This window comes from Silene latifolia, chromosome 11 (genome assembly GCF_048544455.1).
Source record: "Silene latifolia isolate original U9 population chromosome 11, ASM4854445v1, whole genome shotgun sequence".
NCBI lineage: Eukaryota > Viridiplantae > Streptophyta > Magnoliopsida > Caryophyllales > Caryophyllaceae > Silene > Silene latifolia.
In genome coordinates, this window is record NC_133536.1 from 2305753 (window position 1) to 2325305 (window position 19553).

At 41.0% G+C, this 19553-nt stretch overlaps 1 protein-coding gene across 1 annotated transcript; it reads right to left on the reverse strand.

Annotated features, from left to right (window-relative positions):
• Positions 1-5454: 5454 nt before the first annotated feature.
• On the reverse strand, positions 5455-17541 carry LOC141612631 (pentatricopeptide repeat-containing protein At5g44230-like). Its single transcript, XM_074431447.1, has 3 exons — positions 16493-17541; positions 13515-13519; positions 5455-6600 (listed from the first exon to the last, which is right to left on the reverse strand). Exons 1-3 carry the CDS (start codon positions 17460-17462, stop codon positions 5617-5619), a joined length of 1959 nt encoding a protein of 652 aa, XP_074287548.1. The 5' UTR covers positions 17463-17541; the 3' UTR covers positions 5455-5616.
• Positions 17542-19553: the final 2012 nt, after the last annotated feature.

A 19553-nucleotide genomic window follows, 5' to 3' on the forward strand; every position in this document is an offset into this window, starting at 1 on the left:
AGTGTATTATAATACACGGTTTTTCGGGATTCCAGGATCTCGGAAGAAAATTCTCCAGAAATCACACAGAAAGTTCCTCGGGTCAGATAAAGCGTTCACACAAAATTTGAGTAGCAACGGAAGACATTTAAGGGTGTCGGTATGCCATAAACCAACATTCGTCGAACCACGGATAATCGTGAAAAATGTATTAATACTCGTTATTTGAGGCTGAAATCAAGTAGGTTAACTTCTGAAATGACCTTGGACGCGTGATAGAAAAACCGGGAGAAAAAGAAACAGGGTCCGTTACGACCTATCGAACGGCTCAATTAGAAGTGTATACACGGTTTTTCGGGAATCCAGGGTCCCGAAACAAAATTCTCTGGAAATCACACATAAAATTACTGGGGTCAGATAAAGCGGCCATACAAAATTTGAGTAGCAACGGAAGACATTTGGGGGTGCGAGAATGTCATAAACCAGCATTCGTCGAACCTAGGATACTCGTGAAAAATGTATTAATACTCGTTATTTGAGGCTGAAATCGAGTAGAATAACTTCTTAAATGACCTCGGACGCATGATAGAAAAACCGGGAGAAAAAGAAACAGGGCCCGGTATAAACTCCTGAACGGCACACATTAAATTGTATAATACACGGTTTTTCGGGATTCCAGGGTCCCGGAACAAAATTCTCCGAAAATCACACAGAAAGTTCCTCGGGGCGGATAAATCGTTCACACAAAATTTGAGTAGCAACGGAAGACATTTGGGGGTGCCGGTATGCCATAAACGAGCATTCGTCGAACCTCGGATAATCATGAAAAATATATTAATACTTGTTATTTGAGGCTGATATCGAGTAGGTTAACTTCTGAAAAGACCTCGGACGCGTGATAGAAAACCGGGAGAAAAAGAAACAGGGTCCGATATGACCTCCCGAACGGCTCAAATTGAAGAGTAATAAACTGTTTTTCGGGATCCAAGGTTACTGGAACAAAATTCTCCGGAAATCAGACAGAAAGTTCCTCAGATTAGACAAAGCGGCCGCACAATATTTAAGTAGCAACGGAAGTCATTTGGGGGTGTCGGTATGACATAAACCAGCATTCGTCACCTTCGGATAATCGTGAAAAATGTATTAATACTCGTTATTTGAGGCTGAAATCGAGTAGGTTAACTTCTAAAATGACCTCGGACGCATGATATAAAAACTGGGAGAAAAAGAAACAGGGTCTGATATGACCTCCCGAACGGCTCAAATTTAAGTGTAATACACGGTTTTTCGAGATTTCTGGGTCCCGGAACAAAAGTTTTCCTGAAATCACACAGAATTTTCCTCGTGTCAGATAAAGAATTCACACAAAAAATTTAGTATCAACAGAAGACATTTGGGGGTACCGATATGCCATAGAAGAGCAACAGAAAACGTTTGCAGATAGCAGTGTGCGATAAACAAGTCTCGTCCGAAAACCGGATAATTAGGAACAATGGACTAATAGTTGTTATTTAGCACTAAAATCGAAAAGGTTAACTCTCAAATTGACATCGGACACGGTTAGTTCATAGGGTCGGATTTAGCGGCCACGCAAATTCTGAAGAACAATTATGGGACCAGGTACGACCTCCAGAACGGGCTCAAATTGAAATGTATAATACACTGTTTCCGGGATTTCAAGGTCCAGGGAAAAAAACGTTTGGAAATCACACGGAAGGGACCCAGGGTTAGATAAAGCGGCAACACAAAATTTGAGAAACAACAGAGGTTGTTTGAGGGTGCCAGTATGGCAGTATGCGATATAAGAGCCTCGTGCAAAAATTGGATGATTATGAACAATGGATTAATATTCGTAATTTGGTGTTAAAATCGAATAGGATAACTCCCGAACGACCCTGGACACGTGGAATAAAAATTGATAAAAAAAGAGACGTGACTCGGCAAGACCTCTTGAACGGAAATTGAAGTGTATAATACACGTTTTTTCGGGATTTCAGGGTCCCAGAGCAAAAATGACAAAAAATCACACAGATAGGTCCTCGGGTCAGATAAAGCGGCCACACAGATTTTGAAAAGTAACAGAAGATGTTTGAGGGTAGTGGCGGAACCAGGATTTGAGCTTAGGAGGGGCGAAATTTTTTTTTTTTTTTGGGTGGGGGGGAGGTCTAATAGTATAAGGTACACTCAAAAAAAATTCGGAAAATTTAACTAAAAATTTTGAAAATCTAAACCGGGGGGGGGGGGGGCTGAGATATACGAGACTCGTGCACAAAAATCGGATAATTAGGTTCTAGAAAAAGTAGATTAATAGTTGGTATTTATTGCTAAAATCGAATTGGTAACTCCTTAATCGAGCTCGGACATATGGTAAAAAATATGGTAGAAAAATAAATGTAACTCGGTACGACCTCCCGAACGGCTCAAATTGAAATGTATATATCACATGACTTTTGAGATTTTAGGGTGCCGAAACAAAAACGTCCGAAAATCACACTGACAGCTCCTCGGGTTAGATAAAGCGGTAGACCTGTCAAACGGGTCGGGGGTCGGGTTGTACGGGTCGGGTCAAAATACGGGTCAGGCCGAATACGTGTCGGGTCAGATACGGGTCGGGTTATACGGGTCACGAGTCGGGTTAGGGTCAGAATACGCGTCAAGAGATAATTTCCAACGCCTTTTTTTAACGATTTTTTGGATCAATTTTTTTTTTTAAATGTAAAAATATTTAAAATAAATATTTATTCATATTCAATGTTTACTTTAATTATATTGAGTCATTGACATAATTATTAAAATAAAGTTTTTTTAATAATTATTTTATTAATAAATATTATAGAAGTTATATAAAATTCACTTTTTAATTATTTTTTTACTATTTTTTCAAATATAATATATAAATACTAATATTTTAATAAAATTCTTGATTTATCTTTGACCCAACGGGTCGGTTCTCGACCCTTTAATAAAGGGTCATTTCAGGTTCGAGTCAAACAGGTCGCCGGGTCGAAATTTTCGGGTCTTGACCCTGAAAAAACGGGTTGGTTTTACGGGTCGGGTCGGAATTTGACAGGTTTACAAAGCGGGCACACAAAATTTGAGGAGCAACGAAAAACGTTTGAGGATACCACTGTGGATAAACGAGTCTCGTCCGAAAATCGGATAATTAGGCACAATGGAGTAATAATTGTTATTTTGCGCTAAAATCGAATACGTTAACTCTTAAATCGACATCGAACATGTTGTAGTAAATCCGGGAGAAAAATAAACTTGACCCGGTATAACCTCCCGAACGGCTTAAATTAAAGTTTATATAATACACGGTTTTTTGGATTTAAGGATCCCGAAATAAAAATGTCTGAAATTTTCACGGACAGTTTCTTGGGTCAGATTTAGCGACTACACAAATTTTTAAGAACAATTGAGGACGTTTGAGGGTGCTAGTATGCGATAAACGAGCTTTGTGCAAAAAATAATTAATTAGGAGCAATGGATTTTTTTTTATTAGATAAGAAAACTAGGTTGATCCTGTAGGGTAGGACCAACCTATCTCATCCTATCGAATGATGGAGGTAAGTTGAAGCCACCGGCTATCAAACCACCTCGAAAGAGTTGGACATGAATGTGCTAAAATCGAATAGGGAAACTGCTTAATTGACCCCGGACAAGTGGTAGAAAAAACATAAAAAAATAAGTGTAACCCGGTACGACCTCCAGAACGAGCTCAAATTGAAGTGTATAATACACTGTTTTCAGGATTTCAGGGTCCTGGGAAAAAACGTTCGAAAATCACACGGAAAGGTCCCGGGGTTTTCGATAAAGCGGCAACAAAAAATTTCAGAAGTAACAAAGGACGTTTGAGAGTGCCGGTATGCGATATACGAGCCTCGTGCAAAAATTGGATGATTATGAACAATGAATTAATAGTCGTAACTTGGCGTTAAAATCGAACACCCGACTCGATCTTGTACACGTGGAATAAAAATTGAGAAAAAAGAAACGTGATTTGGCAAGACCTCTCTAACAGCAAATTGAAGTGTATAATACACGTTTTTCGGGATTTCAGGGTTCCAGAACAAAAATGTCAAAAAAATTACACAGACAGGTCCTCGGGTCAGATAAAGCGGCCACACAAATTTTGAAAAGCAACAAAAGACGTTTGAGGGTGCCAGTATGAGATATACGATCCTCGTGCACAAAACTCGGATAATTAGGTTCTAGGAAAAGTATATTAATAGTTGGTATTTAGTGCTAAAATCGAATAGGATAACTCCCTAATCAACCTCGGACACGTGGTAAAAAATACGGTAGAAAAATAAATGTGACTCGGTACGACTTTTCGGGCGGCTCAAATTGATGAAGTGTATATATCACATGACTTTCGAGATTTTAGGGTCTCGAAAAAAACCCGTATGAAAATCACACAGACAGCTCCTCGGGCAGATAAATGGGACACACAAAATTTTAAGAGCAACAGAAAACGTTTGAGGATACGAGTGTGCGATAAACTAGTCATGTCCGAAAACCGGATAATTAGGAACATTGGTTTTATTTGGTTTTAAAATCGAATAGGGAAACTCCTTAATTGACCCTGAACAAGTGGTTGAAAAAACTGAAGAAAAATAAATGTGGCCCGGTACGACTTCCAGAACGGGCTTAAATTGAAGTGTATAATAGACTTTTTTCGGGATTTGAGGGTCCCGGGAAAAAAACGTTCGAAAATCACACGGACCCTGAACAATTGGCATCTCTTGTGACGGATCACAAATTATAACGGAGGAAATATAATTTTTTTATTATAAAATATTATCATTCACAAATTCTTATTTATCTGATAATGGTTACATAAAAATTTGACCATTTAAAAATTCACATATAACCGTCTAAAGTCTTTAGACGAAAATGGTCGTCTGAAATGAGAATTAGTGTTCATTTATATACGTTGTTATCTTAGAGCATCCACACTAGAGAGGATTGAACATCCTCTTAGTACCCTCTCTCTACTAAGAGGACATCCTCTCTATAGTGGAACTTATGTTATGTTAAGTGTCCTCTTAACAAGAGGAAAGTAGTCACTTCCTCTACTTTTAGAGGATTTTATAGGAAAGCTAACTTTGGCCCTTGTGCCTACTAATCAACCACTTTTGCCATATGGATGGAAATGGTGAGAAATAAAGTGAATGAAAGAGAAAATGAGGTGTCTAAAAATTAGAGGGAACGAGGCAAAATAAGAGGAAGATAAGCTACTCTCTGTTGTGGATGGTCTTAGACGCAGTGAATCGAGGACAAAAGGATTGGGGACTAATTTGTGCCTAACTAATTGAGCAGTAGTGTTGTATGCAACACATACTTAAGAGTTTCTTACCGGAGGTATATTAATTTTCTTAGTTAAAGATAAGTTGGAATTGATAGCATTCATCGGAGATGCACCAACGTATTATTACTGTGATTAAAAAAAAAAATCCACCAAAAGCTAGCTCAAAAGGTGACGAAGCTCATTTCTATATGAATATCATACAAGTACACACAACCGATGTGTGACATTTACGATGGATCATAAATGTAACCATGCTCGTCACCTTTTGAGCATAAATGATTTGGGTTTGGCCAACATGGATGATACAAAACCCTGAAGCTTAATCACCAAAAATTTCCGCAAGAGCACAACCCGTCATGGAAATGGTGAAATCTCATAGTATCTCTTACAACAATTTCCCTCTTAGTAATTTTGGAAGCGCCACACATAAAAACATGGCAATCCTCGCAAATTCTAAGGTTCTTCATAATCGTAATGGTATGATCATGATCAGATTCAGTCGTCAGCAATTCGAAAGCCAAAGCTAACTTCTCACTGTGAGCCATTAGTATTTCCCTCTTATCCTCATCGCTAATATCATAACTCACTGACGCCAAGTTTGGCTGGTATCCATGACGTTCCAACTTATATACAAGATCCCCCAAAACATGTCTTATCTCAATCGATCGAGGATGAGTCAAGTCTCCAGCAAAGAATTCATTAACATGTCCTTTCTTTCCGTCTACCCAACTACATGCAGGAAACTTCTTCCTACCCTTGTCCTTGATTAGGTTCTGTACCTTTACGGCCTTATCCCATTCCCCAGCGGATGCAAGTATATTAAACAGCAAGATATAATTTCCGATACCATTAGGCTCTAGTTCAAATAAATGTCCGGCTGCAATCACAGCAATGTCGGGATTATTATGGATGTTACAAGCTCCAAGCAACGCGCCCCACACACCACCATGAGGATGTGGTGATTCTAGTGAATTCGCAAGGGTAAAAGCCTCTTCCAAGTGACCAGACCGTCCAAGAAGATCAACCATACATGTATAGTGATCAGCAGTTGGAGAAACACCGTAAGTTTCTTCCCTAGTATCAAACAATCTACGACCTTCTTCAACCATCCCGGCATGGCTACATGTCGTAAGCACCCCAACAAAGGTAACATGATTCGGCCTTATATCAGTCCTCTCGTCCATGTCATAGAACAATTGCATTGCTGCATTAGCGCGACCATTAACCGCAAACCCTAATATCATTGAACTGTAAGTATACACATTCCTTTCCTTCATTAACCTAAACACCTCAAAAGCATCATCCACCTTCCCACATGTTAGGCCCAGTTTAGCCTGGTCTGACCATAACCTGGCCTGACTTAACAAGGCTGATTGATTAAGACGAGGACCGGACAAATCTAACTGTTATCTAGCTGTTGAGAAATATTATAACAAGCAGGCCACTAAATCCTGGAAGAAGAGCCACGATGGTCGGTATGGAATAGCTTGGCGAGTATTGAAAAGCGGTGGATTAAGAAGATAAACAAGAAATATAATTGTATAAGTCAAATAACCGTGCCCTATTCTCAAGGAAGACCAAGTCCAAACTTAAAACTATATAATCTATGAATTTGGACGGAAAGAAGAGGAAAGGCTAAAAATTGGTTGAGATTGGAACGGGTCAAGCGAGTAAATAGGGAGCATGCCCTATTAATCCGGCAACAGCTCCTATAATGGAGAAAGACGTTGAAGAAAAAGGCAACGGTAGCATTTGTAGAACTATAAATAGCAAAATCTAACAATTGTAAAGGGATTCATGATTAGTCAGTGATTTACACTTTATCCCTCATTTCTATTCCTGATTATTTAATCACACACGCAAGATTGTACTCAGTTTATCAAAATAATACAAACTCTGTTCTTTATACTTAGTCATTCTTTCTTATCTATCTAAATATTCAAAGCCTATAGAACTAGATACCCAAATCACTCTTTTATTAAGCCGGACACGTTCAGGAAAATCCTGCTAAAACAATTGGCGCCCACCGTGGGGCATCTAGTTCTTCAACCAATAAAATTCTCCTTATCATCTTTCATTTAACATTCACACGCAAAAATGGTAGAACTCACCGCAGAACAACAATTAGCGGCTGCCCTGGCCAAGATCAAAGAATTGGAAACAATCCAAGAGAAGGCAACTCAGCCAAGGAAATCGATGAGGTGAAGGAATCGAGTCTAGCTTTGAAGAAAAAATTGGAAAATCGGGCTTCGGGCTCCAAGACCGATTCGAACCAGGAACCCCATTCTCATCCATTATCAAAAACATAGACTTCTCTAATTTTGGAACCCCGGAGAAGGATACATTATCCGGCACTCCAACCATTCCCAATGATGAAACAAACAAAACCAAGCAAAGCAATAATGATGGCTATGCTCAGAAATCCAAAAACTCCACAATAAAATAGAAAATATACCCGGAGTACGGACCACTCGTGGTGAAGTAGAAGTTGATGACTTTGCAGATTCACCCTTTGCAGATGAAATTGCAAAGATTGATCTCCCCAAGAAATTCACTGTTCCATCCATGAGAACCTATGATGGAACCTCTGATTCACAAAATCATGCTGCCATATTTAAACAGAAAATGTTGGCTGCCTCAATACCCAGTGAACTCAGGCAAGTCCGCATGTGCAAAGGCTTTGGTACAACCCTGACCGGAGCAACATTACAATGGTTCATCAATCTCCCAAATGGAGGTATCAAGAATTTTGCGGAATTGATCAATGCCTTCAATCAACAATTCGCAAGTAGCAGAGATATGGCCAAGAGACCTAGTAACTGTTCGGGGTAAAGCAACTTTCGAAGAATCTCTCAAAGAATTCTGGCCGATTTGTCAAAGAAAAGGTGGCCATTCCCGGATGCGATGAAGAAACAAAGAAGAGAAGCATTCAGACAAGGAGTCCTGCTTGACGAGTGACATCTATGCAGATCGACCAAGAAAGCATGTCCAACCTTTGCCACTGTTCAATCCATCGCCTTAGAGCATGTCAGATTAGAAGAAGACCGAACTTGAACGAACTCATCCGGAGGAAAGCAAGGCTATGGACATACTAACAGGAAAAGCTCCTACCAGAAAGGAGGCAATCCCAGATCAGCACCCTATTCCAGGCCCGAACGATCCAAGTCAATATGGCACAAGAACATAAAGGTAACCTTTCTAGCCTTCCAACTATTCCTGAATATAACTTCTCTATCAATACTGCAGAATTAATCAAACGCTCGGAAAACCTGGGAGATACGGTCGGATGGCCAAAGAAATCCGACAACCCAGGAAAGATCCAACAAGATGGTGTGACTTCCATCAGGACATCGGACACACCACGAAGAATGCATCCGGCTCAGAAACAGGTGGCATATTTTCTAAAGAAAGGGCTACTTGAAAGACATAATCCAGCAGCCAAAGAACAAAGATGAAGGACAAAACAAGAGAGACCCAGGAAGCGGCGAGAGACCCTCCTCCTCCTCCTCCCATCTATGAAGTCAAATTCATAAATGGAGGATCGAAATCGTGGTCCGACCAGCTCGGCCGCCAAAAGAATATCCAGGGAATCCAGACTCCAACCTCCTCTCAGGCCAAAGTCATTGCCTGCTATTACCTTTGATGACTCGGATCCGCAAGGAATATCGGATCTACACCATGACGACCTGGTAATCACCATGCAAATCGGCACAAACAAAGGTGTCAAGAATCCGATAGACGGAGGCGACTTAATCAACCTGGTGATGCTTGACGTCCTTAAAGCTATGAAGATAGACGAAGGGAAGATCATCAAAAAATCCAGCGTCTGGTTGGATTCGGTGGAGAAACAAAGAACACCTTGGGAGAAATCAGCTTGCCTACCTATGTGGAAGGCGTGACTTCATATGAGAAATTTGGAGTAATGGATTGCCTATCCTCGTATAATGTAATCACGGCGGACCATGGATCCACAATGTCAAAGCAATCCCATCAACATACCATCAATGCGTGAAAATTCCAACAGAATGGGGATAACCACCATCAGAGGAGAACAAAGGACGGCTCAGGAATGTTACACTCAAGCTTTGAAACCCTCAAAGTCAGGTAAGTCCCTTGCATAGCAATTAAAGTCACTGTCGGGGAAGAATATGTAGCACAATCGCAAATGGAAACAGGAGAAGTCATATTAGATCCAGAATTCCCGACGGGAAAGTACTTGTAGGGTCGAGATGCACCCGACTCAATCAGACCAAACCTGGTCGCCTTTCTCAAAACTAAAATGTCTTGTTTTGCTTGGTCACATTTTGATATGACTGGTATAGATGCTTATGTTATTACTCATAAGTTGAACATTGACAAATCCTTTAAGCACATGACAAAGAAAAGAGAAGAAAATTGGCTGCAGAGGCATGAAATCATCAACCAAGAAGTTGACAAGCTACTAGACATGGGAATGATCAGGGAAGTAATGTACCCTAACTGGCTTGCAAACGTAGTAGTCGCCCGAAGAAAAATGGCAAATGGAGAGTCCGTGTAGACTACACCGACTTGAACAAAGCTCGCCCAAAAGATCCATTTCCCCGCCACACATCGATGCAATGGTAGATGCCGCTGCAGGCCACGAAATGTTAACATTCATGGATGCCTCGGCGGATTTAATCGAGATAAAAATGCATCCAGCAGACCAGGAAAGCACGACTTTCATCACCGAAAGAGGTATATATTGTTATTTGCTATGCCCTTTGGATTAAAAATGCAGGTGCAACCTACCAAAGGCTAGTCAACATGATGTTCAAAGATCAGATAGGAGACACCATGGAAGTCTATATAGATGACATGGTAGTCAAATCAAAAAAGGCAGAAGACCACGTCAAAGACCTGGAAGTAGCCTTTCAAATACTGGAAAAGTTCAATATGAAGCTCAACCCACAAAAATGCCACTTTGAGTCTCAAGCAGGCAAATTCTGGGCTACATGGTGACAAAAAGAGGAATAGAAGCCAGCCCTGAACAGATCAAAGCTATCCTGGAGCTAGAACCACCAAAAACAGTCAAAGACATACAAAAGCCGATTTGGAAGAATAGCGGCCCCTGAACAGATTCATTTCAAGATCATCGAAAGATGCAAATCGTTTTATAACTCGCTAAGGAAGAACAAGGACTTTCAATGGACCCGATCATCAGCTGCCTTTGAAGACACGAAAATATATCTCCTCTCCCCCTTGCTGGCAAAACCAGTCAAAGATGAACCCCGACAAGTATACCATCGATCCACAGAATCTTTGTCGGTGCGGTCCTGGTCAAAGAAGCAGACGGACAACAGCACCCTGTCTATTATGTTTTAGCTTTAATTATGAGTTGCACAAAATTAAGACCATATTTTGAAAGTCACCCTATAATAGTCAGAACCAATCTTCCTATCAAATCTGTACTTAGGAAACCAGAATTGTCCGGACGAATGTGCAAATGGTCAGTCCAGCTAAGCACATACAATATAACATTTGAACCAAGGACAGCAATTAAGTCACAAGCACTAGCAGACTTTGTGGCTGATTTTAGTCCGACCCTAGAACCTGACCTAATAAAAGAAGTGAATAAACTGACCAGCGACCAAACAGACCTAGAATGGACCCTATTTGTCGATGGAGCAGCCAACACGAGGGGCACAAGCCTAGGAGTAGTACTAAAATCGCCACAGGGGGATAAGATAGTACAGGCTATAAGCTGTGCATTTGAGGCCACCAACAATGAGGCAGAATATGAAGCCTTGATAGCCGGATTAAAGGTATGTGTTGACCTTGGTGTGCAAAACTTAAAGGTACGTACTGATTCCCTCCTCATCTCCAACCAAGTAAATGGGATATATACTGCAAAAGACCCCAAAATGATGCTTTATCTAGATGTTGTTCAAATGCTAAAATCAAAATTTTGCAATTTCAATATTGACCAAATTCCCAGGGACTTGAATACCCAGGCCGATGCTCTAGCCGGCCTAGGATCCAACTTCAGCCCCCTAGACTTCGACAAAATACCCATTGTACATTTACTAGAACCTGCAATAAATAAACAAGATGAAAGTTTCCCAATCTATATTGCTAATTCTTGGACAAAACCTTACTATGACTGGCTACAACAGGGAACCCTTCCCTTAAATAAGCAAGATGCCAGAGCACTAAAAATAAAAGCTGCTTCATATACTATTATTGACAACGTGCTTTTTAAGAAATCGCAGGCTGGGCCGTACCTCAGATGCCTGGAACCACAAGAAGTCGAACAGATATTATCGAAATCCATGAAGGATCTTGTGGGAATCACAAAGGTGGAAGAAGTCCGGCAAGCAAAGTACTCGAACAGGATATTATTGGCCCACCTTGAGAGCCGATTGCCTGGATTTTAGCTCTAAATGCAAAGCTTGTCAGATTCATGGACCATATATCCATCAGCCATCTGAAGAACTACATTCCATATCCGCACCCTGGCCATTTATGAAGTGGGGCATGGATATAGTAGGAAAACTACCTCAAGCACCCGGACAGAAAGTTTTCATGCTAGCAATGACTGATTACTTCTCCAAGTGGATAGAAGTTTGAATCATACAGCAAGTCAAGGAAAAGGATGTCATAGCATTCATCAAACACAACATCATATGTAGATATGGCATCCCCTCCGAAATAGTATGCGACAATGGCACACAATTTGTGGGAAAAGAACAAAGCTGACCTTCCGTGCTCAATGGAACATCAATCGGTAACATCCACACCAGGATATCCAAAAGCCAACGGTCAGCAAAGTAATCCAAGTAATAAAGTGGTAATCACTGCATAAAGAAAAAGCTGGAAAGAAGAAAAGGTAGATGGGTGAAGAGCTCCCCTGGTCCCTGGTGACAGAACCACGCCTAAGACATCCACCGGCCAAACCCCTACTCCTTGGGTCTATGGATGTGAAGCGTAATCCCGGCCGAGGTGAACATTCCATCGCCCGGATGTAGCCTCGAACACAACAACAAACAATATACCTCTAATGGAGGATAGCCTGGACTTAACAGAAGAGCTAAGAGATGCAACAAGCATTAGATTAGCAAAGATATCGCAAAGAGTAGCGAGAAGCTACAACAAGATCATCAAAGCCGAGTATTCGGGGTAGGAGATCTTGTCCTCGGAAAGTCTTCCAAAACACAAAAGAAAAGAATCTTTGGCAAATTGGCCCCAACCTCGGGAAGGCCCCTATCCGATTGATTCAATAGTCGGCCAGGGAGCTTATAGATTACTGAGACCCGGACGGCGAAATGATCCCAAGAGCCTGGAATATTACACATTTAAAACTATTTCACATATAGAATATATCGCACAATCCAGGTATAACTTTTTACTTTAAACACTTCTTGCCTGAAAACTACATGTATGATACTTGCAGTTATATGAATAAATGTCGTATATGATTTCTTCAAATTATGTGCCCAAGTACTTATCTATATTCTCATATTTACTTAGTGAAATCTTCAACACTTGTTTTACATATTGCATCTTATTTAAAACAAATCTTAAAGATTGGGGGCCACCCCCACCAAATATCCAACTGATATCCAAAATTCAGTTGCAAAACAGGCCTTTAAATATTGAGCTCAACATAACATACAAACCTGGAAAATCTATTCCTAGACTGTATGACATAAATGGGTCATAAGCCCTCCAGGCAGTGCAAGGGACATAAGCCCTCCGACATGTGCAACAACCCCACCCATAACACATTAAATCGCGAGATCCAAAGACAAAAACGGCCTGATCCGGTCGAATAAATGGCAGATCCAAGTACATGTCCAACATCACAAAAGTACCTTGTCAAAAACACAAAAAGAAACAAAACAAAGACCAAATATTTATTCACCCAAAATAATTGGTCCTACCTAATAACCATCCATTCCAGGGACATCCCCCCTGGATGAGCCAAAAAATTTTTTGATATACTCTAAATATTCATTCCAGGGACATTCCCCCTGGATAGACCAAAACCCAAAAGAAAAAACTAAGCTATTTTTGAGCCAGTAACCGACTCACAACCATCCACCATTTCCTGATCACCTGACTTTGCCTTGGAAGGAGGAGAATCCACTTCTTCTTCTTGACCCATATTGGCCAAATCAGGATACCGAGTGTCCAAAGCCATCTCATCCCGGCCCGGATTCCAATTAGCCCGGTCGATTCTCGGATCTCTCATAGCATCAACCCGGCCTTTCCCGAAGAAGTATTGAGCAAAGATCACCAACCTCGCCTCCACCAATTCCTTTTCACAGCAAGCTCCTCATTCTTTCTCAATCGATCTTGCATTGCCTCGCTTCTCGACCTCCAACTCCAGCCTGATGACCTTCTCAAAGCATTTTTCGCAGACCACCTCACAAACTATAATGGCCCTGGTTGACTCCCTAGTTGTCCCCAACTGAGATTGAAGTACCACTTCATTACCCCTGGACGTATGCAGGTCACGATTAAGTTTATCCAGTTTTTCCTCCAAACTAGAAACCCTAGCCTGGGCATCCCTGAACTGACAAGCAGTAGCCAGCCCGGCATCCAATCCCTACATATATACAAAACCAATCAGCCAAATACAAGGCAAAACAAAAAGCACATGAACAACTAAAAATATCCCCTTACAAACTAACCTCTCTAGCCTGAGAAGCGAGTTCAGCAGCCTTTGTTACAAGAGAAGTCAGAATAGAGACCACTCTGGTAGATGAGTCAAGAGTATTAGCGACAAGAGCGACCGCTCATTTTGGCGTAAAACTCGTTTATCGTGCCCGGCAAAGATCCATGTCATCAATCCTAGCAGACACTTGCCTTATACTCCCGAGTGGCCGAGCCGGATAGGTGTTTCTCTCCTTCCTCCTCTTCCAGGATATCATCTTCCCTCTTTCTTTTTTGAGCCTGGACGATCTCCGGTGACACTACTACCCCGGGTGGATCTTGAGGAGGTCGAACATCGAAATCAGGATATCAAGCGTTTTGTCACTCCCACTAGCCTCCTGGCTCTTAGACTGTTCAAAGAATCCTAGCCACCCCACCTTCAAATCCTTTGCGTAAAAGTGGCCGCCTAGCAGAAGACCTAAATACCGAATATATAAAAAAATATATACGTGAGTATCAAACAAAGAACGACAGGAGGATAACGGCCAACATAAAAGCATACGAGTAAGACGTACGGAAAGAAAGAGCAAGAGAGCTAGGCTTGCCTTTGGGTACTTTGACCCCAATCAACTTGGTCTTCATATACCGGGCAACAATTCCCCGCCCAAACAAGCTGGCCAAGTCCTCTCTTCCTCGGGAATAGAGAGGAAAGCATCTATCCTTGCAAATGACCTCCTCGTCAAGAGGATCATGATTCCAATCGGGAGCTACAAACATTACAAGAACAAAATATACAGGTAAGACTTATATGCCTCACTCTCATTCAATATAACTACAAATTAAGAGTACAGGAAACCTACCACTCTCCAAAGGAGGATATCTCAGATAATCAAAGCCCGATCCCGCAGTCTCGGTCAGGATAAACAGGAAAGTTTTTGCCCAACTCTTGTCATATCCAGAGTCCAGGTTAGTAATTAATGGAGACATCTTTGACTTAATTCTCAAATTAAAACGACCAACAACAGGATTTTTAAAATGATATACTGCCTTGATATCATTAAGAGTAATCACAAGATTGTGTTTAGCACATAAATTTTCTATGGAATGAACAAGTTTCCAAACCATCGGCATAATCTGAAAAGGTGACACCTCCATAGCACGAATGGTGTCAATCATTAAGGAAGTAAAAGGTAACTTACACCGCTTTGAATGCCCATTCGAAAATACGAACCAACCAGGTGACACCCAGTTAGCTCGATGGACAAGACTCAGAATCCATACCTCGTCGACTCAGAATTATTTTCTTCTCCCTTAGTATCTTGTCATAATTTGTTTTCAACAAGTTCTCTTCAGGAAAGTAAGGATCCAAAGATTGAAGAGCAGTAAAAACAGAATCCTGATACTTGAAAGCCACAGCACGAGCAGGAGGATCAATTTCCCTCACCTCTTCCTCGTGGATGTCTATGGGTTCAGACTCAACAACAGCAGCAGCTTTCTGGGAAGCAGGACGTTTCTTGGCTCCCATATCTATGAATGTTCGGTTTATTGTGATAAAATTGAAATTACTGAGAAAGTACAAATTAAGCAGAACAAGGTTCCTAGGAAATAGAGGAGAATTTCAGAAGAATACTTAGCAAAGAAAGTGGAGGAAATTTGGTGAAAAATAACCTTGCCCTAAATACCGTATTTATAGAAGATCTATAACGGTATGAAAACCCTAGGGATTGTAAAACTCTCAGCATGACATCACCTAGCCGTTATAGTGTTCAACGGTAACTAGGAGTCTAAGAGTCATTGATTAAGTATAAGTCTCATTATTATTAACCCGGTAAAATTGACATCTCACCCCTGGCCTGATCCAGCACGGGTAAAATGTCAAGGGGCAATTGTTAGGCCCAGTTTAGCCTGGTCTGACCATAACCTGGCCTGACTTAACAAGGCTGATTGATTAAGACGAGGACCGGACAAATCTAACTGTTATCTAGCTGTTGAGAAATATTATAACAAGGTGCCACTAAATCTGGAAGAAGAGCACGATGGTCGGTATGGAATAGCTTGGCAGAGTATTGAAGCAGGCTGGATTAAGAAGATAAACAAGAAATATAATTGTATAAGTCAAATAACCGTGCCCTATTCTCAAGGAAGACCAAGTCCAAACTTAAAACTATATAATCTATGAATTTGGACGGAAAGAAGAGGAAAGGCTAAAAATTGGTTGAGATTGGAACGGGTCAAGCGAGTAAATAGGGAGCATGCCCTATTAATCCAAGAAGCTCCTATAATGGAGAAAGACGTTGAAGAAAAAGGCAACGGTAGCATTTGTAGAACTATAAATAGCAGAATCTAACAATTGTAAAGGGATTCATGATTAGTCAGTGATTTACACTTTATCCCTCATTTCTATTCCTGATTATTTAATCACACACGCAAGATTGTACTCAGTTTATCAAAATAATACAAACTCTGTTCTTTATACTTAGTCATTCTTTCTTATCTATCTAAATATTCAAAGCTTATAGAACTAGATACCCAAATCACTCTTTTATTAAGCCGGACCCGTTCAGGAAAATCCTGCTAAAACACCACACTTGGAATACATATCCACTAAACCCGACCCAATAACAACATTCGTCTCAGGCCCACTTCCCAACCTCTCAGCAATCCCCCGAATACATGTCGCATACTTTGTCGTCCCCAGCTGCGCACACGCAGAAATAACACTAGCCAAAGTGTACTCATCAACCTCAACCCCAACCCCAACACCATCAGAATTCAGCATCATCTCAAACAACTCCAAACAATACTTAGGCCGCGCATTCTGCGCATAACCGGTAATCATACACCCCCAAATAAAACCATCCTTACCACCACCCAGCCCATCAAACAACTCCCTAGCACACTCCATATCCCCAACCCCGGCATACCCAACAATCAAAGACGTCCACGTAACAACATCTCTCACAGACATTTCATCAAACACCTTCCGTGCACAACCCAACTCCCCACATTTCACATACATATCAACCAAACTATTCCCAGCATTTAAAAATAAAGTTGACCGTAACCCACCAAACTTAACCAACTGACAATGCACCTGCCGCCCTAACTCCGTGTCCCGTGTCATCGTACACCCTTTAAACAACGCGCAAAATGTAAATGAATTCGGGGAGATGCAATTCCGTCTCATAGAGTTGTAGCAATATACGGAGTCGGGAATGCGGTGTTGGAGTACATGAGCACGAATCATGGCGGTCCAGAGGAAGGAGTTAGGGTTGTGGGTGTTTCGGAAAATGGCGAAAGGGTAGGAGTGAATGTGAAAGGGGGAGTTGAGACGGGTGAGAGTGCGGATGAGTTTGGTGAGAATGTAGGAATTTTGGTGGAAGCCATGGATGTATATCTGAGTATGGATTTGTTTAAGGTTGGTGATGTTGGTGCATTGGGTGAGTAGAGTGATTATGCGGTGTTGTTGTTGGTTGTAGGTTGGAGTTTGGGAGGTGAGTTTGCGGAATAGATGGGGTGGTACCACCGCCACTGCCACCCTTGTTGGTCGCATCGCCGATTACATGTCGTCGAAGAGGAATGGTATGGACCTCTGTTAGCGGCTTAGCGCCAAGATACGTTCCTGGCTGTTGTTGTAGCTCTTTTAAAATTGCAACCTAGTCGGATTTGAGTCCGGTCAGGTCAATTTGGAGCGGGGCGGGTTATTTGGGTTCGGGTCAACTATTATCAATTTACTTATGATTCTGTAGTCTGTAATTTAGGTAAATATCCCGTGTAATTAGGTTTGCATATCTCGTCTATACTTTGTAATTTATACGTGATTAACCCATCAATAATAATCAAGCATTATCTTGCTCCATGGTATCAGCTTTTTAGGGCAAAAAAACGATCCTCTAAAATCGCATCTAGAAAACTCTAGCGCTTCCATCTCCACGGTTGATCTCTCTCTCTCTCTCTTGACCTCACGTCAGAAATCCGACCTCACGTCACATATCACAGCCATGTCGACCAAGTTTCATCCCGCTCTCGGCGTCACTAACATCAGAAACCACGTCACCATTACCCTTGGAATAGACAATGACCAATATCCACTTTGGATTGCACTTTTCACGAATCACACGAAATCCACTCGTGTGCTTCATCGGCTCATCGACCCCAAGTCCGGCAAACCTGTTGCACCTGTCACGGCTGAAGAGAAGGGATTGTGGGAGACACTTGATGCCATGGTCCATCAATGGATCTATGCGACAGTCACGCCGGATCTTCTTGAAACTATTGTTGAAGACTTGTGTCTTACATAAGATATGGTGAGCTATTTATAATAGCTCACATCTTAATGTAACATAGCATTCAAATACTGTACCATTCAGTTGGTGAGTTGAGCTGGCAAAGTGATCCGATTTTATTAATCTGACCCGATTAACTTGAACCAAATTTCAAAAATGTCCTGAAAAGCGTGATCCGTACTTTTCCCAAAGTGACCCGATTAAGTTGCATGAGTGCATGTACGTAAGATGGCTGGAAAATGCCAATAATTAATTACAAATTAAATTAAAATAAACTTTAATTGCCTAAAGAATTAAAATAAAATGCTAATTATCACAAGGTTATTCAAAATAAGACCTTAAAAAGGTAAAATTAATCGAAGGAGTACGTTAATATCTTGAAGGATTTTTTGTCAAACACAATCTTTAAATTTTTTTTTTTCCAAACACCACCTTTAAAAAAAAATTTGTAAAACACAACCTTTAATAAATTTTTTGTTGTCAAACACGACTTTTTGGCTGAAAGACTTAGCATTTTGCAATGAGGTAACTTTCAATCGATGTTTGGGATAGCAAACGATGTCGATTTGAGGTGTTCTTGGACTCGTTGAAAAGGTGGAAATACAAGCTTTTCATGGGTTATAAACACGATGGTCAAAAGTGGCCTTTTGTGGAGTCTATTATTGTGTAAAGTAAGGCTGATCGGAGAGATTAGCGAGTGGTCGGGGATTTTTAGTGGGTCTTTTAAAGAGGTTATGATGCATAATTAGGCCCATTAGGGTTCGTTGGGTTATATTGGATCGGTGGGTTATCCTAGTACAAAGTGAAAGTAGTTTTGTCACAATATGCTCGTTGGGTTATATTGGATCGGTTTAATTCGTATTTGTGTTCATTTGGGTTTTATATTCGAGTGTCGGGTTCGGTTAATTTTGTCGAATCTAGACCTAGACTCATTTACATGATGTGATAAAACACATTAAAAATGCTAGCCAAAAAATCCGTTTGAACTAAAGTTGCAATACAAGTACCTAGGTCCTCGCAGTCGTAAAATTGAAGGTAATGTATATATGAGTATATTTGTGTTACGCCGACAGGACAGTCTCCAAGCATGTTACATGTTAATATACGACTGTTGACACAACAGGTGACACGTCTTGGACACGCCGGCCTTAGTCGAGTAGATAATAAAGACAATGAAGACCTGAATAAGTCGAGTAGCCCCTAAGCCACTAATAGGGCACGGTGGACAAGTAGTAGGTGGTGTTTCATACTTTAATCATTGTTGAGTAGGCGTTTATGACTTGTAATAAACTTGATCCGGTATGACCTTTAACTCCCAAATCAACATAGGGCATGTGGTAGTAAAATTGGGAGAAAAA

Bases quoted from the DNA above. Each gene is read 5' to 3' on its own strand.
- LOC141612631 (XM_074431447.1), bottom strand. From the start codon at position 17,462: ATGCGACCAACAAGGGTGGCAGTGGCGGTGGTACCACCCCATCTATTC.